At 51.2% G+C, this 19,447-nt stretch overlaps 7 protein-coding genes across 7 annotated transcripts; 5 read left to right on the top strand and 2 right to left on the bottom strand.

The window, feature by feature from the left end:
* Nucleotides 1–901: 901 nt before the first annotated feature.
* Nucleotides 902–1,236, top strand: P170DRAFT_477311 (uncharacterized protein; the record flags this gene model as incomplete). The annotated part of the gene is made up of 3 exons (XM_024853442.1): nt 902–1,012; nt 1,097–1,144; nt 1,222–1,236. 3 exons carry the CDS (start codon nt 902–904, stop codon nt 1,234–1,236), a joined length of 174 nt encoding a protein of 57 aa, XP_024701732.1.
* Nucleotides 1,237–1,548: 312 nt separating this feature from the next.
* P170DRAFT_438224 (uncharacterized protein) lies at nt 1,549–3,519 on the top strand. The gene is made up of 6 exons (XM_024849545.1): nt 1,549–1,924; nt 1,992–2,179; nt 2,239–2,534; nt 2,602–2,904; nt 2,966–3,118; nt 3,180–3,519. The coding sequence occupies exons 1-6, from the start codon at nt 1,716–1,718 to the stop codon at nt 3,378–3,380; spliced, it is 1,350 nt and encodes a 449-aa protein (XP_024701731.1). The 5' UTR covers nt 1,549–1,715; the 3' UTR covers nt 3,381–3,519.
* A 298-nt stretch (nt 3,520–3,817) lies between these two features.
* On the bottom strand, nt 3,818–5,793 carry P170DRAFT_427748 (uncharacterized protein; the record flags this gene model as incomplete). Its single annotated transcript, XM_024847796.1, has 4 exons — nt 3,818–4,342; nt 4,435–5,296; nt 5,357–5,646; nt 5,710–5,793. The coding sequence occupies 4 exons, from the start codon at nt 5,791–5,793 to the stop codon at nt 3,818–3,820; spliced, it is 1,761 nt and encodes a 586-aa protein (XP_024701730.1).
* A 915-nt stretch (nt 5,794–6,708) lies between these two features.
* P170DRAFT_465950 (uncharacterized protein) lies at nt 6,709–9,165 on the bottom strand. The gene is made up of 6 exons (XM_024852370.1): nt 8,863–9,165; nt 8,255–8,803; nt 8,043–8,194; nt 7,822–7,995; nt 7,413–7,766; nt 6,709–7,357 (listed from the first exon to the last, which is right to left on the bottom strand). Exons 1-6 carry the CDS (start codon nt 9,001–9,003, stop codon nt 6,763–6,765), a joined length of 1,965 nt encoding a protein of 654 aa, XP_024701729.1. The 5' UTR covers nt 9,004–9,165; the 3' UTR covers nt 6,709–6,762.
* A 977-nt stretch (nt 9,166–10,142) lies between these two features.
* On the top strand, nt 10,143–11,197 carry P170DRAFT_438222 (uncharacterized protein). The gene is made up of 3 exons (XM_024849544.1): nt 10,143–10,363; nt 10,422–10,658; nt 10,706–11,197. Exons 1-3 carry the CDS (start codon nt 10,257–10,259, stop codon nt 10,791–10,793), a joined length of 432 nt encoding a protein of 143 aa, XP_024701728.1. The 5' UTR covers nt 10,143–10,256; the 3' UTR covers nt 10,794–11,197.
* Nucleotides 11,198–11,430: 233 nt separating this feature from the next.
* P170DRAFT_465948 (Zn(II)2Cys6 transcription factor) lies at nt 11,431–13,658 on the top strand. The gene is made up of 5 exons (XM_024852369.1): nt 11,431–11,960; nt 12,012–12,302; nt 12,356–12,633; nt 12,682–12,809; nt 12,860–13,658. The coding sequence occupies exons 1-5, from the start codon at nt 11,459–11,461 to the stop codon at nt 13,602–13,604; spliced, it is 1,944 nt and encodes a 647-aa protein (XP_024701727.1). The 5' UTR covers nt 11,431–11,458; the 3' UTR covers nt 13,605–13,658.
* A 278-nt stretch (nt 13,659–13,936) lies between these two features.
* Nucleotides 13,937–16,303, top strand: P170DRAFT_387278 (fungal specific transcription factor domain-containing protein). Its single transcript, XM_024845797.1, has 4 exons — nt 13,937–14,110; nt 14,162–14,736; nt 14,794–14,825; nt 14,877–16,303. Exons 1-4 carry the CDS (start codon nt 13,974–13,976, stop codon nt 16,266–16,268), a joined length of 2,136 nt encoding a protein of 711 aa, XP_024701726.1. The 5' UTR covers nt 13,937–13,973; the 3' UTR covers nt 16,269–16,303.
* Nucleotides 16,304–19,447: the final 3,144 nt, after the last annotated feature.

Below are 19,447 nucleotides of genomic sequence, written 5' to 3'. Positions count from 1 at the left end.
CCCGTCTAGCTTGGCGGTTTGCCTTGTCTTTAGCATGGCCCGATGTGACTGATCTTTGCCCGGGAACACTAGATTGCCAGTATTATCATCGGTGTTTAAAGAGAGGGCCTTTACAGACGAGGTCACACGTTGACAATCATACCAGATCCTCGAAAATATTTTTGTGCGCGACCTTCACAACTTACGTCGAGTTTGGTGGCCGGATAAGCTACTCGGGAAACTCAACAGCCAATTTCATTTCCTGGTTTCGACCAGCGAAGACCTGGCGAGAACGCAGTGCAGATTTCACAAGACTACTGCAATGTAACTGCGCCCATTTCCAATCAGAAAAAGAAAACATGACTCGTGTTGTTTGCTTGCCTGGCATTGCCTAGGTTGTTTGCTTTTTCTGAACAACGTATATGCCTCACCCGCCACTTGCCCCAGGATATTCGCCCTAGACCCCAGATTTGTCAGACATTGCTCTCTCAGTGGAACTCGTGAGTTGCGCTACTTGATCGACCAAAATATGTCTGCATATCTATCACAAAATAAATGATTCCAAGGAACTACACGCCTTCCCCGCGTTTTAGTGCCGCCGGGGCACAGGCGCTTGTCAACGAGGCTGAGGCTGGATGAACACCAATCATTCGACCGGCAAATGCGAGTCAGATTGCGGTGGCTGAGGCTGTCACACCTTCCATTATTTGTGGATTAAATGCACCTCCAGCCATTCAGCCTCTTTGGGTTCTGATCTCTGAATCCCCGCTCCCTTTGTCGCCCGATCACCCAAGCAGCTCTACACCGTGGAGGTGACTACAACAGCATTTTCCTGGAGATCATACTCACAGTCTGGCTCTAAAGAGACTTAGAAACTCAATATTTGAAGACTAATCTCCTGATATTTCAATCACTCATTGCCATGACCACCAACGTGAGAAATACTCTGGGCGCAGATGCCACCGGTTACATTCGACGCGAGAGGCTACAGGATAGGCTGCGAGTAATTTTTAAGCTGCCGATTACCGTCGAGGTAAGATTCAGGACTTTTTTTCAAGGAGGTCCGTACTGGCTGTTTGGGTCTGCGGCTGACATGATGCCAAATCGCGCACTGCAGCTCCGTAACGACCGCTTTGTCTTCTATGCCCCGAGGTTGGTTACTGAGGTGAGTTTAACCACAAAAGGCTATCAGGCTGTGGGCCCAGATGCTCAGGTGTGTTGCTAATGATTCGGCTATTATAGGATGAGATCGAGTGAGTACCTGGTCAAGGCTGACCTGACCTTTGCACCGTATGTGGGGAGACTAACAGGCAAACGCAGTGACCTTCGCGAAGATAGCAGAGTCAACTAGTTTGAGACGTGATGACAATGCAGGCTTCCGTAGTTCTATTTGTGGTTCCTGATTGTGCACAGGCTTTTCGGATTCAGGGATGATTTCACGCGCAACTGGTCATGTAACCCTTCAAGGCATACCCCTCAGGTGGCGATGTCAGGGCTTTTCTTTTACGCAAATTAGCCTCGCTTCTTACTCTCTGTTCTTTTTCTGCCTTAGAACCAACAATCCATCTATCGAAAGCTATTCTTATACCCTTATTAACGCCACTGTTAGTTCCAGATTAAGTTCCACACCCTAAGTGCCCAGGCAACAGTTTCAAAAAGTGAAGCAATCTTCTTTCCACTTCTATTCCTTCTCAGAGCCAAATTTAGATCCTGAGGCATTTCTTACCCCTTGACGCATGATGTATATCCCTCCGCGTCAGCTCGAGCCAGGCCATTACGACACCGTTCGACCCTATCAACGATATCCTACTTTTGTCTCTTCGCCCGACCAATCAAGCATATACGTCTTTGACGCCGATACTGGACGCGAACCTCATGTTTTCACAAATAGTGAGCGATTTGAAGAGCATCTATCAACCACCAAAAAGCCAAGAAATCGGGTTGTGTATGCATCCACTCCAACGATCCCGCCCCATCAGCCGACTAACTTTATCCCCTCATCATCTATCTAGATCAATATGCTCTGTCAACTCTATGAGACCACTGCGCGTCACCTTCAACGCCATCCGACAGCTGATCAACCAGTATGAGATCGGCCCTGCCTTCCTCGATCTTGCGCTCTCGTTCGGCGATAAACCACAAAGCTCGAATGCCGGACATGGCGGAATGACAGTCATCCATCGCGACGATGGTTCATACGGTATAACCTACTCTGATCCAACATCAATATACCATGGCTCCGGTTACTCATTTACCCAGACATCCAATACCTCTTTACATACGCCGAAGACTACAACGTAAACGGTCGGACCTCATGGACCATCCGCCAGGTGTGCGTGTTTCATCGCTACGATCCCTCGGGGTCGGAAAACCTGTGGATCTTGCTGCATGCGAAGTCGAATTCAAAGCTGCAGCAACACGTCGAGGCGGCTATGCGCACCCAACCAGGAATTCTGCTTTCGGACTGGTTCTCGATGCATTCTTTGATCCTGTCTACTTATCTGCCGAGCTGGAGGTGGTGTATTGCGAAGCTGGGTCAGGAGATTGAGACGACTGTATGCGATCGCCCCGTCTCTTCTTCTCAAGCCGGGAACAAGGATGGACAGTTAACGCGACACACAGGTAGATGCAGCCTTGACCTTTGACTCCTCAGATACCGACGACAGCAAAAAGAGCCTTCTCGGTCTGCTGAAACCGCAGTATCTCGGCGACAAGCTCCTCCCGTTATCGTCTAGACTTGGCGTCGCTTTGGACATTGTCCAGAGGCTCGAAGAATTCAACACGGAGCTCAACTCGAAGAGTATTACATCCGCAGGAAACTTCCAGCATGTTACGGACGAGACGAAATACCAGAAAGCAGTACTGCAGGGGTATTTGAACAGCATCTCCGTGCTGGAGAAGAAGGTGCAGGGAATTTCAGATCTGGTGCGTCCCACCCTCTCATACCCGATCTATCCCAGACGCTAATGTTTCTATGATTCTCTAGCTGGCCGTATCCCTCAACCTCAACTACCAAGCCGTGACCGTGGAAATCAACAACAAAATGCTGAAACTCACCAACGCTGCTATCCATGACAACGCGACCGTGAAAGTCGTGACACTGGTCACTCTGATTTATCTGCCGGCAAGCTTCGTCTCGGTACGCTGTCATTCCATCCCCTCTGCAGTTCTGCCAGAAAGATTTCCTAACCGGATTTCAGACCCTTCTCGGAATGAACCTGTTCGATTTCGACGGCGGAAACGACGGCGGCGAGTTCACCATCTCCCGACAGTTCTGGATCTTTGTCATCGTCGCTGTTCCGTTGACGCTTCTTACCCTCGCGTCTTGGTATCTGATCACCCAGCGACGACTGCGGTTGATTCGGAAGCATAAGATTTCAGATGCAGAGAAGGCCGAGTGATGGTATTAATGAGTTTCTTGATTTACGGGTGGTATTTTAAGGCGGTTTGGCAGTTTATAGACTTTTCGTTAGCTGGACTTTCGGCAGTATCCGTTAAATAGACAGTGCAATACAATGACATTTACCAGCCTAGCCTGGATTCAGTTATTTAAATCACTTTGTTCAAGTCTCTGTCCAGGAAAATAAGTACATACATAGAGACAAACGCGGTATGTCATCCACTGAAAGTAATGTACAGGCGCATCAGAAAAGCCGTAAAGTCCACGATAAAGGCACCAATCCAGAATCTGAGCTCACGGAACCCACAAAGGAAGATTCACAATACCGATCCCTTATCGAGAGAAAGAAAGATCAGAAAAAAGAAGAAAAAAAGAAAAACGCAAGCAGTCATAGACGTCATAAAAGGCTTCACCAGAAAGGCACAACCCAAGACCGTGTCAGTCAATCAAACAATCAAGCCCATTCGCATCGCTAATGGCATACACACCACGACGATCCCAGACCCCAGCAGCATTCAAAACCTGATTATATCTGTGCACGCACATAAGCGACCATCCGCGCGCCGTAACGACAGACAGCTCGACCTCGCCGGGGGCACCGATCTTGCGCGTACAGGTGGATATGCTGACCTTTCTCAAGCCCCAGAACGCCAACGGCATGCCTTCGATCATGGGTTCGTATTCGCGAGCGGTGAACTCTAGACGGTCGAACGATTTCCAGCGGTTGTTGCCAGTCAGGGCGGAGTAGTAGGCTTTTCGGCCGGCGACGTAGTGGAATATGTTCTGGACTAGGGACTCGGGTATGGGCTTTGGGAGAGAGCGAGAGGGAGGGGGTGGTCTTTCGTTCGCGGCGTTGTTGTTCCTGGTGTTGGTTCGATGGGCGAGATCGGCCGGGTCTAGAATGGGAGGAGTGCTGAGTTCCAGGTGGGTCAGGTTCGGGAAACGGGAGATGTAGTTGAGCATCTTGAGCGCGAGGAGTGATGTTAGTTAGGTTGACTTGGTAGAGGAAAGAAATAGGGCTTATGAAGACCAGGGGAGCAAACGTGACCACTTACCGGAACAGTCTGCGAGCCGATCGCCATCGTAATTCCTAGTCTCCGAAGAGCCGGGAGCCTGATACTCATCCACATCAATTCGCGACAACCGAGAAAGACGCTTCCGTGACCACGATTAGACTTGCGGGCGACGGTATCACGGAAGCGTAAGGTCTCCAGAGCATGTCCCTGGAACACCATCACGTCTTCCAGGGTCTTAAGGGGCAGATCATATCCGCTGAACTCCTCCAGGGCGCGCACACCGCGAAGAAACGATGACAGCATGTATGACATCCCGGGCGCAGCATCGATCAGAAAGTTCTCCATGATATCGAAAGACACCGGCTCATGGATCTGGTCTTCTTCGTTACGGAGACGCACCGACAGCGATTTCAGATTGGGCACTTTGCCTGCGAGAAGCTTCAATGGCACCATGCTCACGAAGTAACCGTCCAATGTCAGGTGGCGTAAAGCTAGGCCGTTGAGGCACCTTGTCCAGTCGCTTCCATCTTCTCCTACAAAGCAGACGTTGTAAAGACGGAGAGACTTCAAGGGCGCCAGTCTGCAGCCACGCTGAACCCGGACATTGCATACCCTGAAGCCGGGAGCAGTAGCGCGATAGGTCAAGGTGAGCGCCTCCAGTGTGGGCACCGAGCAGATGGGGAAAAGGTTACCCTTCAGTTCCTGATACTCCTGGTCCCAGTTCTCCATGTTGATGTCCAGCGACCGGATGTTCATGAGTGGACAGGCTCTCAAGATGGGGCGAATCGTGGCATTGTAGTCGAATATCTCATGGGCGCCTTGGATGTCAAGGATTATAGGCCTTTGGAGAAACGTGAACATCTCAAGGATCGTCTGGTCGATCTCGAGGCGTGACCTCCACCTAAGACACAGTGTTGCTTAGTATCCCTAGCTGCTCAGCGATTTCACAGGGCTGACTTACTTGATGATTCTGACTCTTGGAATCAATCTAAACAGGCTTCGAAGAGAGCGGCTGACACGGGTCATGCATTCAACGTGCGTATGAGTGTCGGAGATCTCTAAGACACGAACATCCTTGAACTGAACCCAGGTTCTATGGTATGCGATACGCTTTTCAAACGGGTTATACTCAAAGACGGTGTTCTCAACCAGGTGAACATGCAGGTGGTAGAACAATGCGGGTTGGACACATTGATGAAATTTCCCACAAGTTGCGTACACAGCCCCCAGTGCAGGGTAGTCAAAGTCCAACTGCGGCGTTGATTCAACACGTTAGCTATCACGTTCCATCAAAAAAAGGAACTGTGCTCTTACCGCGTGAAAGATCTTGATCCAGATCTCGTTTGGCACCTTCGAGATATCCCAAGCGGGCGCCTCTGGGATGTCTGAGTCCGCCATATTGCAGATCGACGGTTGAGAACAGACCCATGAGCTACAGAATAGGAAAGGGAAAGGGAAAGGAAAGGCATCTAGTAGTCAACAAAGTAAGAGGCGAAGCTTCACACGTGATGTTGCTTGGGTGCAGTTAATCACCGTTCAAGGCCTGGACCAGTAGTCCTTTCACGGTTTCTATACTACTTCCTAGTGATCCCTTTGGGAGTCCCTACAGGATTTTCTTGGAAAATGATAGAGGGGGTATATCGAAGCGGAGCACGCAACAATACTGTTAAGGTATATGGAGACCCATAGGGGTGGTTTGAGTCTTGCGCGTGTGATATAGGGCACTTCGCACATGCCCCATGTCACAGGAAGTACCGATGAGGGTTACACTTCCAAATTATCAGCGACGTCCTGATAATGCGAAATCCTGCACAAACTGCATTTTAATGGAGCACCTACTTTGTGAGACCTAAGCCATGATATCCTAAGTTTAGGCAATCATATATTCACTATTCTTCCGGTATGCCCCACTTTCTTTGAAACTTGACGCAGAGCCGGAGGTATCCTGAGTATTGATTGTCCACCGGTTTGTTCCTCAGGGCAACCTCCGGTTATTTCCGTTTGCCGTGGGAAAGACGAATGGATGAGATCCTAGAATTGATGTTCGTTCTTCGAACCATTCGAACCCTACTGAAACCAGAAGTCTATTCTTCCTACCATCTGTAGAAGCAAGCCTGCGACCAGTGAAAGATAATAATGAGGATGAAACAACTTTTTGTATGTGACCATACCTGAGATTCTGCATTATTGCATATTATAACTTGATCTATGTATTCAACTTTTTCTTGCGATAATCTTCCGCGAAATACATGGGCAAACAAAGTACCACCCGCCATAAAAGCAAAAAGGGCTAACAACACTATGTATAATCGTCAGGTTTCTTCTTATCCTCCCAAAAATAGACTTACTCACAAAAGCAATACACAACTAGGTATCCTTCCGATCTGACTCCGGTGTGGTCGTCTCTGAAGTCTCAGCAGACAGGGTCATGTTGTCCCACTTTTCCAAGAACCGGTCCAACTCCGCCGACTCCAAGGAACCGGGGTTTCCATGGACAGTGACGGCAAAGTTCGGATACAGACTGCTAAATTGCGTATAATCCTTAACCTTCCAAGACTCGGCTTCAAAGTCCCGGAAAAGACTACGGGTTTCCTCGGGGAGATTAATTTCTTGCTGTAGAGCCGTGACTTGGACCAGTCGCAGCATCCCTTTTGCCAGGACCCATCGACGTGCCAGACCGCGCAGAGAGATGCAGGCGTTGACAAATGCGCGGCTGTTTTCGGGGTTGTCGAGGTCCTCGAATAGCGTGAATAAAGCGACCGTTGAGAAGTGCATGCAGTTGAGTGGCATGCAGATCATCGGGTATTGGGAGCGCAGGATGCTCAACAAGTCGCTCATCCCGTGGGCGGATTTGATTCGGATGGCCTGACCTTGTCGGATGGATTCGAAGGAGGATTCGGCGGCTTCTGGGTGTCCTTTCAGGTAGCCGAAGAGGGTCATTATGGTTACGTGGTATCTCATGCTGTGTCGAGAGGTGAGTGAAACAGGTTTATCAAGACTGATCGTTGCTAACTTACTGCAGGTCTATAGCCCCTGGGTTCGGCGTATGACCCAAAGAGACACACTCGGAGACATTGTTCGCCCAATTCTGCAAGCGACCGTAAAATTCGTCAATGATTCGTTCGAGTTCGGAGTACGGTGGCATTCCGTTATTTTCCGACTCCTTATCACCAAAGAAGTAGTTCGCTATATCCCAAGCGATCACCTGCAAATCATACAATGCATTGATGACACAATTAGTGTGAGCCGGTCGAGGGTCTTCCTGCAATGGGTATGGAACCCAGACATCTGCCGGGTGATGGTCTTCAGGTAACCGCTTGATATCGGGCTTTTTCATGACCGGAGGTTTCTGGAGGCTTAGAGTGGATGTTCTTCGGAAAGTTAGAATCGGGAGGTCCAATCAATACCGCAACCCATAACACTCACGGTTCGAGGTTAAACAATCCCAAGATCGTTTTGTCTATGGCGAGCCGCATTTCCTCGCTTTGTTCCCCGGCGTCTGATATTAGTCGGTTTCGTTTGGATTGAAACTCCCGAACGCTGTCTGCAATATCCACCAACAACTTCCACCCGAGTCGATCCTTCCCCATGACACACGTCCTGGCAGACATTAGCTTCGGTTTGACGGGAGGGAGGAAAATCAGCACATCACATAGATATCTCCCGTGGCCTGCAGAGTCGTAAGGCGGAGTCGTCCTTCTTCCTTTTCCAGTAACTGCTTGGCTTCGTTGTAGAAATGAACGCCACTGGACGACGGGTCCCCAGGCGTGGCCAGCACTTCCGGGTATTCCGAGTAGAACTAAATGGTTAGTATCCTGCGCACAGCAGGGTGAGGCAAGTGTAGACGGTAAACACTTACGCAGGACATGGCTAGCACCGCATTGACCAGGAGTGGGGAACAGAACTGCGAATCCACATTGCCCGACTGCATGTCTCGTATGAATAGATCACGGTCGATCCAGTTGAGGATCTGATGATTCCAGGAGAAATATAGGGAGATTAAATGAGATACCAGGTCATCGTCGTCGGTCACGGTAGTCCATGGTCGCGCGGAGACACGCCACCGCGGGATGTCCGACAGACGATTGATGTCCATATATTTCTGCCGAGTATTGCGGCCCAGGCCTTCTGCCCGCGTCTGCGGATCCTGGGGATTTAAGCTCTCCGCCAGGGAGAGGCGGATCTCGTCCAGCGACGCGTTGCTGCGGATCAGATTCAGGACATCGGAGGCATTGCGATTCTCGTCGGTGCGCAGGGTGCTCACGAGCTGGAACAAGAGATCGCGATCATGCTCGAGCGACTGGATCTTACGCTTGAGGTCCAGCTTCCGACGCTTATCGGATGCCTCGTTGACGATGCATTCCGTCTTGCGTTCGCGACATTTGGTGCACGGCACGCCTCCGATACACTTTTTTCGGGGGTTAACGACTAGTTCGCCCGCTAGAGAGACTGGACTCCGGCAGGTACCTTGGTTTTCTTCTCGCGGCACTCGCTGCAGGCCAGCGACGAATTCTTGCGCGCCGGTTTTGCTACCAGCGGTCTGGGTGCGGGCAGTTTGCTCGGGTTACCAGCGGGAGCCAGAGGTGGATCGGTGCGGTTCTCCGCCATGGTCAACCGGTGAATGTCTCGTATACCCAGCGAAGAGGAGGTCAGGCCGAATTGTATCCTAAACTTTGCCAGAAAGGGGGGAGGGTTTCGGCAGACGGGAGTTGCCAAGAGCCTCTCGCCAGGTTCTGGAGTATGTCTGTGTGCCGATCTCCCACCCGGAACTGATGTCCTGGCGATCGTGACTGGCCAGGCAGTATTAGCCGGCCAGGAATAGACTAAAGGACGAGATTTCCGACAGCCGAAGACATCCGAAGGGACATGGCGAGGAGCACAAAGACACAAGGAAGGAGAAAGGACAAGATAAATGGAACCTGGAATCAAAGGAAACCCAACACTACGGCCCTCGGTCCTTTCTCCTTTGGCCACTCACATCCAACAGTGAAATGATCCCTCTAATGCATTCCGATCCAAAGCCCCAAAAATCAGGTTTTGTCTTCCGGCCCCTCCTGCCCCAACCAGATGGGCAAGATCTTCTCCATCAACCAATAACCTAGGGTGAGTGGACCCGGAGAGAGTCACATGACCTACCATGGCATCGGTACAAGCGCCCAATGCCGATGCAGATGTCAACCCTGGGGTTTGTGGGGTAGTGTATATCCTGGAGGCTTTGAAAAGGTGTTCCTGACGGACTAGCATCAAACTTCCAATAAACTTCTCTAACCCGGACCCCTTCGTTCTTTTGTGTCGCTCTGGTCACGTGATAGCGTGTACTAAGTTGACCTTGCGGCAGTCACCCCGAAATCATGGGGAACAGGGGCTTATGTATTCTGGACTGGATCAAAGATCAGTGTTTGATACCCGCATGTGTGGCTTTCCGGAGTGCATACCGGGTAGATGTGCGAGCACATATTGTGCCTTCACGGCTGACACAGAATATATAACTTGAGACCGTGCAATTCATGTCCAATGGGATGAGTTAACCTGGCTGAAAGCATGAATCCAAAACACCAATTGAAGACTTCCTATCTACTTGTATACGAAAATATCAACAAAGAAAGCGCCACCGTTGTACGGTTGACACACGCGGAGTCACTGCTGGCAAGTTTCCCTCCTTCGGACTAGCGCAGCTGGGCCAGTTACTCGAAGGAGGCACCAGCCCCGCCATCCGGAAGATCCTTGGCCAAGGGAAGTTCACCTCGTCCCTGCGTACAAATACACCCAACCAGTCGTGTTTTGTCCTTGAATCAACAGATATCCAATTACCCTTTGTCCGTCCGCTTCAGACTCTGTCGATTCCCCCGACCACCACCAGCATGTCTGTAGCCGCCACCGCCAAGCGCCCCGAGATCATCGAGATCGCGCGGGGTCTCAACCACGTCCCCATGAGCGAGGAGTTCGAGAAGATGATCTCCGGCATGATGTGAGTGCTGCGTCTCGGTCTAGACCGCGTGGAAATACATTCTGACTGTCTGGTCCAGGTACAACCCCATCGTGCCGCAGTTGCTGGAAGCGCGTCACCGCGCACGCGGGGTAACGCAGGACTACAACAACCTCGACGCCAAGACGGTCTCCTACGACAAGATCTTCGACGTGCGCATGGAGTTGCTGAAGAAGGTCGTTGGCAAAGTCGGATCCGGCACGTTTGTGGAGCCGCCGTTTCTGCCGGACTATGGGTGTAACATCAGCATTGGGAAGGACTGCTTCATCAACTTCAAGTGAGTAGTGTGTTTATGGCTGAACGCGAGACGGGCTAATCAGGATAGTTTCACCGCCCTGGACACCAGTCTGATTCTCATCGGCGACCGCGTGCAGTTCGGTCCCAACGTCAGCATCTTCACGGCAGGTCATGACGTCAGCGTCTTGTCGAGGCGCAAGTTCGTCGAGTTCGGCCACCCGGTCATCATTGAGGATGATTGCTGGATTGGTGGCAATGTGATTATTCTGCCGGGCGTGACGATTGGAAAGGGCTCAACGATTGCGGCTGGATCCACGGTCACCAAGGATATTCCGCCCTTCTCGGTGGCGGTTGGAAGCCCGTGTCGCGTGAAGAGGACCATCCCGACCCCCGAGGAAGAGGAACAGGACCCCAACAACCCGTACCGGAACCTGGTCCGTGAGGATAGAGAGGAATAAACGGCAGAAATAAGGATGGGGGAATGTGATATAGCGAGGACGACGTGATGAGATCGATGACGTAGATATACAGACCAGACACGTGACTTTAGGCATGTTAGCATACAAATCAAGCTTTTTCAAACAACACCATCCGTACGCAATACTCGGCAATTGTTCAAATCTATTGAATGACAGAATCCCTGGTCCCTTGCATGGTCACAGTCTATCCCTTATCGTCGCGTATTGCGAGGCGGTGGAGCAACACGCCTCCGGATAAGGTTCGGGGCTTTATTTGGCCGGCCATCTACCAGACAGCGTTTAATTTTAAACGAAGAACAGCCCACTCCTTCGTGTCCACCATCTCCCGTCCTGATTGCGACTCCTGCAGGATTCCAGCGCCATGATTCGCCCCTCCGTGCCGGCTCGATCCGGCAAGAAAACCAACTCCCTAGCGTTCGCCCGCACGGACTGCCACACCTGCCTCTCCACCGGGCAAGGGTGCGATCGCCGACGACCCCAGTGCACCACGTGTCTGGAGCGAGGCGTCAAATGCGGGGGTTTTGTAACGCCACTCTCGTGGGATACTAGTCGCACATGGCTGGGCGAGTCGGCTGGCAGAGACGCCTTGGCAGGGCGAGCAGATGCAGTCGGCGATAAGGACGTCGCTAGTTCGGATCATGACGGGCGGAGACCGTCGGGGTCGCGGAGGTTTCGCTTTGTGCAGAGTGGCAGGGGCGGGAGGAAACGACGCAGGATTCAGCAGTCGACGAGGGAGATCAGTCCGTCGAGTGCGCCGGTGGGTTCTATGCAGGAAACGTCGACACTGGAGAACCGAGAACCCGTTCCTGTCAATGATGTGGAGCAGATATCTCCTGGGAATACGACGCAGTTTGATAACTACGGTGCGTGTAACTTTTGGTTGGTATAAAGATTAGTTATGTTGACTACGACAGGTCCGTATCTCTTCGATAATATCGACTTTTCGATTGACCAGGATGTTCTCTCATCGCTGGCGGCGCCTAATATGACCGGAATTCCTACCCTGGCGCAAACCACCTTGTACCCGGATAGTGGTTTATTAGCTCCGCCATTAGAGAGCACGCTTTCGGGTGATCAGCAAGGAATGAACCCTGATCCATCATCGATCGATGGGTGGGTAGTGTCGGCCCCTGGCGTGGAACCGGGCAGGGTTCCGGCTCCCTCTGCAGGGATAGGGAACCAACACGAGACCTTGTTCAGGATGTGTAAGCCATGCCAGAACCCGGATAGAATGCGAAGACAACTAACCTTGGACTAGATGATAGCGAGTTCTGCGTCCTCCCAATCACCTCCGACTCTGCACTCAATCCGTTTCGCTGTCAGCAGTCAGTGTCTGAAGGATCGAGGCTATTGTTTCACTCCATGCTGGCCTTATGCTGTCGACATCTGAACCTTATTACGGGGTCCTGGTCCTCCGAAGCACAGGAGCACCGCGGCGAAGCATCTAAGCTTTTAACCCAAGCCTGTCAAAACCAGCAGTTGGTGAAAAAGGGACTTGCATTGTTAGATCCGATCCTTATTCTTTTCACGCTAGATGTGAGTATCACCGGGGATATTTTAATTTTACGAACTGACAGAATACAGTGTACATTATCCGCGTCCGGCCGATGGTCCTCTCATATAACCCGAGTTCGCTCGATTCTGGAGGAAAGCGGCGGTCCATCGGCACTCACGACCCAACGCGCTCGGGCTCAGGTGGCGATGATGATGTGGTGAGAGAGACATCTGCTCCCCAGTATTACTACCAACTAACAAATCATAGGTGGGACGCAACGCTCGCGCTCGTCTCTCGACAAGGTACCATCCTGTCCCGCGCGTACCTCGACTACCTTCAGCGGTACGAAAAAGAAGACCAATGGTCATTCTACCAACTGTCAGGATGTCCGACCGACCTTGTCGCGCACATATTCTCGCTCGCTGAACTGGCGCATCAGCGCGAACTCGCCTCGACCATGGCATGGCTGACATTCGACCTGACCCCGATCGTACAAATCGAAGCCCAAATCCGACACTGGAAACACCCTTTATACTCCAGCCATCTGGTCGAACTAGACTCCGACTCCGAGGACTTCGAGGACGCAGACGAATCGAGTTTCCACGCGCAACAGGATCGGTACCATTGCGCGGAGGCCTGGCGACATGCGCTTCTGCTGTATATTGAGCGGGTGTTTAAGTGGGAGCGCGGCACTCCTCGTCCCAGATCGCTGAGTCGATTGGTTCGGATAACGCTGGATCATGTGCGATGTTGTCGGAGGACGTCGTTGACGCAGAAACAGGTTCTTCTGCCGGTGTTCTTGGCGGCTAGCGAGACCTCGAGTGAGGAAATGCGGGATATTGCGAGGAATTACTGCCGCTGGTGGGGAGATCGAAGCCGATACCATATGTTTCATTCTGTGCCTGGGCTGTTGGAAGAGATTTGGTCGGGCGATTACTGGTGGGGGAGCGTTGTGGATTCGAAAACGCGAGGAACAGTGGGCCATATTCCGGTTGAGTTTCTTCTGGGATAGGAGAATTATAAATATTGTAGATATATGGGCTTGAATACATGATGCTTTCCTGAGGCTTCGTTGGCTGCTTGGGCTGAGGTATTAATGTGATGTGGAGAGAAGGGAATTGAGGGAGCTAAATGCTGCTTGCTTTGGAACATTTTCAAAGCCAGTATACAGATGCTAACAGGATGAGAATGATCCCCGGAGAGATCGAAATGGGGAGCAAGCCTAGGCCTCCATATGATTGCAATGTCTTTAACAGGAATAGCCTGGCTGAAGGATCGCACTAGTCGTCATGTTCCTGTTGGTGGCTTGCCTTGGCCAACCCTTCGCACGACAGATCTGACCAACTCGCACACCACACTTGTTTCTTCAAAAGGAGCGGCAATGGAAGAGAATGCAAATATTTCAATCCCCTCCGTTGCGGACTCGACCCCGGGAAAGGCAGAGTTGCGTCCGCGGCCTGCTACCAGCCGGCGTCGAGATAAGCCGCAGCTATCGTGTGATAGCTGCCGGCGGCGTAAGTGAGTGCCCTCACCCCGTCTTCTTGTACCCACAGCATAATGTTGTCTTAGAGGCCGATGTGATCGCCGAGCTCCGTGCTCGAGCTGCGTCACGCGAGGACATGTCTGCACGTATCCTAACAACCATGTCCTGTCGGCACCATCATCAGGCGCGCCACTCATACAGGACCGCTTAGAGCAGCTGGAGCGACTGGTCGTTTCTTTAATGCAGGGTTCAACTACCAAAGAGCGCGCTGTATCACCCGCGGGTGGGAATATCGCCCCGATATCGAGTTCCGATAGTTCTGCTATCGAGGAGGTCGAAAAAGATAGACGCCCAGACTGCGGTAGCATGCGAGTCAGCGATTCGGAGCTGCGCTATGTTGGTGGTGATCATTGGGCCTCCATTCTTGATAGCGTCGCAGATCTGAAAGTCCACTTTGACCGTGAAGAGCGACTGCGTCTAGAAGCGACATCGGGTTCATTTGAGGAAGATACGAATAGAGGGTCTACTTCGCGAGCCCTGCTGCTCTATGGCTGTCGTCATGCGACGTCTAGAGAGGACATTCTTGCATCCTTGCCGTCTCGCTCTGTTGTGGACCGCTATGTTTCGGGGTATTTCAACCGGTTGGATCTGGTTTCGTCAAGTTAGTTTTGGCTATTGGTTAAATAGATCGATGGAGCTGATAATTGAATTGTGTTAGGTGCTGTTCATGGGCCGACCTTTTTACGACAGGTAGGTAGACCCCGATCTGATGCAGTGGCATGTTGTTGCTGACGAATGCAGTATGAAGCTTTTTGGGCCACTCCCTTGGATGTCCCCATCATGTGGATCGGCCTACTATTCAGTATGATGTGCCTCGCCGTTCAGGCCTCCACGGTGTCGGATACCGCAACCAGCCACGAAACGGACCAACATAGACGTCAAATCGAGCTGTATCACGAGAAAGTTGTCCAATGCTTGCTCATGGGGGAATACACAAAGTCAGGACCACACGCGCTCGAGACACTCATCCACTACGTGTATATTGAATTCTGCCTCCATCCTGACGCAGACAGGGATATCTGGTTTTTGTTATCCCTGGAAGTCAATCTTGCGATGCGCATGGGATATCACCGAGACCCTAGCCATTTCCCCGGAATCACGCCCCTCCAAGGGGAGATGCGTCGTCGAATGTGGGCGACTGTGCTATTAGGCGATGTTCTGATATCGAGTCAAATGGGGATGCCGCGTATGATATCAGACTGGCAATGCGACACGGCTGAACCGCGGAACTTGAATGATAGTGACCTCGACGCTGATGCACTTGAGTTACCTCCCTCGCGACCGGAAAGCGAAAACACCACAGCTTTGTGTCTGATTGCGCGCCGTCGAATGGTTATTGCGTTGGGTAAAGCGTCAGATCTTGCGGCCGCTGTCAAACCGTGTAGCTACGCCGAGGTCATGCATGTGGACGGTGTTCTGCATGAAGCGGCTAATAGTATTCCGCAACAGCTCAAGATAAAATCGATGACAGCGAGTTTGACGGATTCACCACGGATCATTATGGAGAGGTTGTTTATATCTCATATGTTTTACAAAGGCCAGCTCATGCTTCATCGGCGGTTCTTGTTCCAAGATTCAACCTCACCAGACACCGACACGCTTGCGCATTCGCGGAAAGCTTGTATCGACGCATCGCTTGGATTACTAGGTATACAGAAGATCCTGGACGAGGAGACAGGTGCAGATGGTCAGCTTCATACCATGCATTGGCGCATCACTTCCATCTTGAATCACCAGTTCCTGACCGCGACCATGATTCTGTGTTCGATTTTACATCACGGGCAGATGCCGCAGCATGACGACAAAATCCGGGCTGCTCTGCAGCAGGCTCAAGGGATTTGGATGCGTCGCAGCCCCAGATCCCAGGAAGCAAGGACGGCGGCTGACATGGTCAACCTCGTTCTCTCTGGGACGACAGGGGCAAGCAAGGACAATTTCGAGGCACTACTGGAACAGGAAATTCCCCAACGCTATATTACTGGTCTATTTGACCAGTCGGCACTTTCATCACAGGCATATTCTCTGCAATCACTAAACGGCCGGGACGAGGGTTTCCCATATTTCCCATACACAATACCGTCGTTGTATGAGGAATCTTCCAATGATTGGATGCCGGAGAACTGGTCCGGGTGATCTGTTGTGTGATCCATGTTAATTAGCGAATAATCTATACGAGATACCAATCTCGGATCTTCTCGTATTATCAGTACTGGACAGAACCATGGAATAGATTCGGTGTTATACGCAATCCCCAGAAGATCGAGATACCCCAATTCTCGGAGGAAGCGTCTCCAATTGAGCAGAATCCGGGGCGCTCTCGGAATCACCGTGCTACTCATAATACGAGGAATGATGTAGCCAGACTATACACATGTCATCCTCAAGAATGACTCCCACGTGTGAATCAAGAAACTTTGTCTGACAGCCTGACGTCTGCATACTTCTTCCGAAGGCTCGGAACCCCATCCATGCCCATCTAGACCCTGTCGCCTTATTCATCACTACCCATGTGAAGATGTTAAAAATGGGCTCCTGACTATTTAGGAAAAAGGTCAGAGTGCAGAAACGCATTGTTTCAGGGGACTCAGCGAACAAGGTTCACAAGCCATAGGCCCAGGAATACAGTCCTGTCTCTACTCCAAGTTCGTATTTAGCAATCAAGCAGCACTGCCATGTGCAACATTCAGCCAAAAACCGGCGAACACCGATACCAAAGCTCAGGAACCAAGAACCTTCTCTGCATTCGGTCCCAGGCGTCGGAGACCGACATCACAAGCCACAACATGGATGTGATGATGAGTCGGTGTTACTAATGTGTCAGCTTGCGGCTCTATCCTTAACTTCTTAAGTCCGTGACTCCGTTCGGCACTGCAATACCCCGGACCATCGAATTAGTTAATCATGGCCTAGAGACAAGCCTTCTAACTAGTCTAGCCGTTTTCCCGTGTCTCAATCCCTAAAAGGCCCATCTCATGTCATCTCACGTGTGCACTAAGACCGCCTTGAAAGGGATTAGGCAAGAGATTCCTGAAATGATTCTAGCTTGATACACTAGCACACAAGTGCTGAAGTACCCCGTCGGGACCACTGAGTAATATTCATGCCGGATCGTCGGTGCCGACGGAGTCTCGGACATAAGCCGTACGGGGCGACAGGGCTAGTCTTGCCAGACCGTGGAAATGGACGCCACAGCCGGGAGGATGAGGATGCAGACGAGGCTCTGGGCGGGGCGGTTGAGTAATGAGCGGGATTTGCGGAGGGGGTTAATTGCTTTTGTGATTTATCTTCGGGTTATGGTTTAGCTTTTTGGCGTCCTCGTGCAGCTAGGATGTAGCTAGCTTATGAATGGTACTATATGGAATTGAAGTCATTGGAGGACTTTTTGGACGGACATATGAATAAGCTTTGCGTTATAGGCTGTAGGTATGCATGACCGTCATGAATAGGAGGCGTTTGGGCTGAGCAATGCTTACTCTCGTGGCCTGGCCAGTATGTGTCATTACGGGTTTGTAACCCTGAAGACACGTTTTGGTGGTACCTGGACGGCCCAATACCATGCACTCATGTCCATGGGTTGATCGGATGATCAGCACGTTCTGAAACCGAATTTCCTATTCCGTGATAGCATAGCAGTGCTGAAAATCAACGGATTGTGTGTTTTCCGACTCCGATGCAAATGGGGCATTGCGTGATGGATCGGAGCCGTTGAAGGCCCGGCAGGTTGATGCTCGTTAATGACATCATGACCAACACCTAGACCGTCTGTATTTGAAGACTAATTAACTACTCAATGGCATTGTTACTGACTAGGGGAATTTGGTAGCTGGATGTGGGTCTTTCAGCATTTAGCCTGGACCTAAATGGCTATTCCAGAGTATGTGAGTGGAGGAGGCTGTGCCTTGCAGTTTCTTGGTAGTTAATGAAAGACAATAACCTAGTATGGATAAGCTACTTACTTGCCACAATCCCTATTAACCCTTTTCATACACTCACAAGCTGCTGCAAAGGAGGCGAAGTCTGTGGCTGATTTGATCCACTTGCTGGGTGGATGGCATTTCTTTTAGCGTTTTGGATGGATGGAGCATGACATTAACTTAGATTCACACGGAGGGATTCCGTTCAGCATGACAGCTACGGAGTGTATCTCGACTTTCATTGCCTAGGAATCCTAGAAGCTTGCGCAATCCCGGGACCACAGATTACCCAGGCCTTGACAGTCGGGATACCATTGCCTATCCCCATGTTTAAACACCTACCTTCTGAGCCACCAGGATTTGAGTTACGTGATGAAAATAGAACTAAGTAGCCGGGGTGCACTGAGTCATGGTACGCTGCATGGTGCAGAGAGTCTGTACTCCGTAAAGCATCAGCCTCATCCCGGTAGCCATTTCAGTGTATCCACTCGACGATTCCCTTCCTGGCATGCAATAATAGGCAGGATACACTTGTAATTTACAGTCAAGATCAGGGTTCCCCGCCATTTACATGATTCGGTCAACAAAGTACAATCCTTCGCACTAGATAAAAATGGACCATACGGAGTAGTCGGGAAATCCCGCTGAACACGGAGTAGGACAGAGGGATCAATCCGAAACAGCGAATAACGCCGTGCAAGTTCCCCACCAAGCCGAGACCTGGAAGAGTAAGAGTACCCCGACCGCAACCGGGATCTGATCCTGAAGTCTGTCGCGATCGACGTGGACGGTGGATTCGATTAGCGGACCCTCGTGGAATTGTCCATGTCGGCAGTTCCAACATGCTGGGATAAAACAAGATCCGGAAGGCGCATGTAGCGGGACACATCCTTCGAAGGTCTAGGTGGTGCTCGGGCATAATCACCCCGGCAACGATCAACTTGACAGCTCTAGGGCTGAGATTGGCAGGTAGCGGTCTCCGCGGCCGGGTGCGGAACCTGTCCGTCGGATATGCAAGCTACTGAGTCCGCGTCATCGCTTCTGCATAGCGTCTCTCGGGTCGGAAATAGAACATCGACCGAGCGAGTGGTTTATTCTGAATAGGCCACGGATGATCCACAGTAATATCGATCAGGAGGGTAATATGCTCAGTCGCGGAGGTCAAACAGGCCGTTTAGCCATTTAGTTGCTTCAGAATTTCTGCCTGGCGATGGAAGGATGCAGGAGCGTAGAGCACCGGGCCTCGAAGAGAGTGTATTTCAAGAGGTAACAAGGCTGCGAATCACATACAGGGAGCTGTCAAGATGTGGTGGATCCTGGAGGATAGACTAGCAAAAGGTAGCTTGACCAAAATGGGAAAAACAAGTCCAACCCAAGAACTTGGATACGCTGTTGGCC

The sequence above is a fragment of the Aspergillus steynii genome (assembly GCF_002849105.1).
Source record: "Aspergillus steynii IBT 23096 chromosome Unknown P170scaffold_6, whole genome shotgun sequence".
NCBI classification, from domain to species: Eukaryota; Fungi; Ascomycota; class Eurotiomycetes; order Eurotiales; family Aspergillaceae; genus Aspergillus; species Aspergillus steynii.
The sequence above is the reverse complement of the archived record's forward strand: the minus strand, read 5'-3'. Positions and strand labels throughout refer to the sequence as shown.

What these genes read in the sequence shown, in the direction of transcription:
- P170DRAFT_438224 (XM_024849545.1), top strand. Translation starts at nt 1,716, where the DNA reads ATGATGTATATCCCTCCGCGTCAGCTCGAGCCAGGCCATTACGACACC. An exon ending in TCGCGACGATGGTTCATACG is followed by an intron (nt 2,180 to 2,238) that starts GTATAACCTACT and finishes TCATTTACCCAG; the next exon opens with ACATCCAATACCTCTTTACA. An exon ending in TGCAGGGAATTTCAGATCTG is followed by an intron (nt 2,905 to 2,965) that starts GTGCGTCCCACC and finishes ATGATTCTCTAG; the next exon opens with CTGGCCGTATCCCTCAACCT.
- P170DRAFT_465950 (XM_024852370.1), bottom strand. Translation starts at nt 9,003, where the DNA reads ATGGCGGAGAACCGCACCGATCCACCTCTGGCTCCCGCTGGTAACCCG. An exon ending in ACGGGAGATATCTATGTGAT is followed by an intron (nt 7,996 to 8,042) that starts GTGCTGATTTTC and finishes AATGTCTGCCAG; the next exon opens with GACGTGTGTCATGGGGAAGG. An exon ending in GGATTGTTTAACCTCGAACC is followed by an intron (nt 7,767 to 7,821) that starts GTGAGTGTTATG and finishes AACTTTCCGAAG; the next exon opens with AACATCCACTCTAAGCCTCC.
- P170DRAFT_438222 (XM_024849544.1), top strand. Translation starts at nt 10,257, where the DNA reads ATGTCTGTAGCCGCCACCGCCAAGCGCCCCGAGATCATCGAGATCGCG. An exon ending in AAGATGATCTCCGGCATGAT is followed by an intron (nt 10,364 to 10,421) that starts GTGAGTGCTGCG and finishes TGTCTGGTCCAG; the next exon opens with GTACAACCCCATCGTGCCGC. An exon ending in GACTGCTTCATCAACTTCAA is followed by an intron (nt 10,659 to 10,705) that starts GTGAGTAGTGTG and finishes CTAATCAGGATA; the next exon opens with GTTTCACCGCCCTGGACACC.
- P170DRAFT_465948 (XM_024852369.1), top strand. Translation starts at nt 11,459, where the DNA reads ATGATTCGCCCCTCCGTGCCGGCTCGATCCGGCAAGAAAACCAACTCC. An exon ending in CGAGACCTTGTTCAGGATGT is followed by an intron (nt 12,303 to 12,355) that starts GTAAGCCATGCC and finishes ACCTTGGACTAG; the next exon opens with ATGATAGCGAGTTCTGCGTC. An exon ending in CAGGTGGCGATGATGATGTG is followed by an intron (nt 12,810 to 12,859) that starts GTGAGAGAGACA and finishes AACAAATCATAG; the next exon opens with GTGGGACGCAACGCTCGCGC.
- P170DRAFT_387278 (XM_024845797.1), top strand. Translation starts at nt 13,974, where the DNA reads ATGGAAGAGAATGCAAATATTTCAATCCCCTCCGTTGCGGACTCGACC. An exon ending in GATAGCTGCCGGCGGCGTAA is followed by an intron (nt 14,111 to 14,161) that starts GTGAGTGCCCTC and finishes ATGTTGTCTTAG; the next exon opens with AGGCCGATGTGATCGCCGAG. An exon ending in GTTGGATCTGGTTTCGTCAA is followed by an intron (nt 14,737 to 14,793) that starts GTTAGTTTTGGC and finishes GAATTGTGTTAG; the next exon opens with GTGCTGTTCATGGGCCGACC.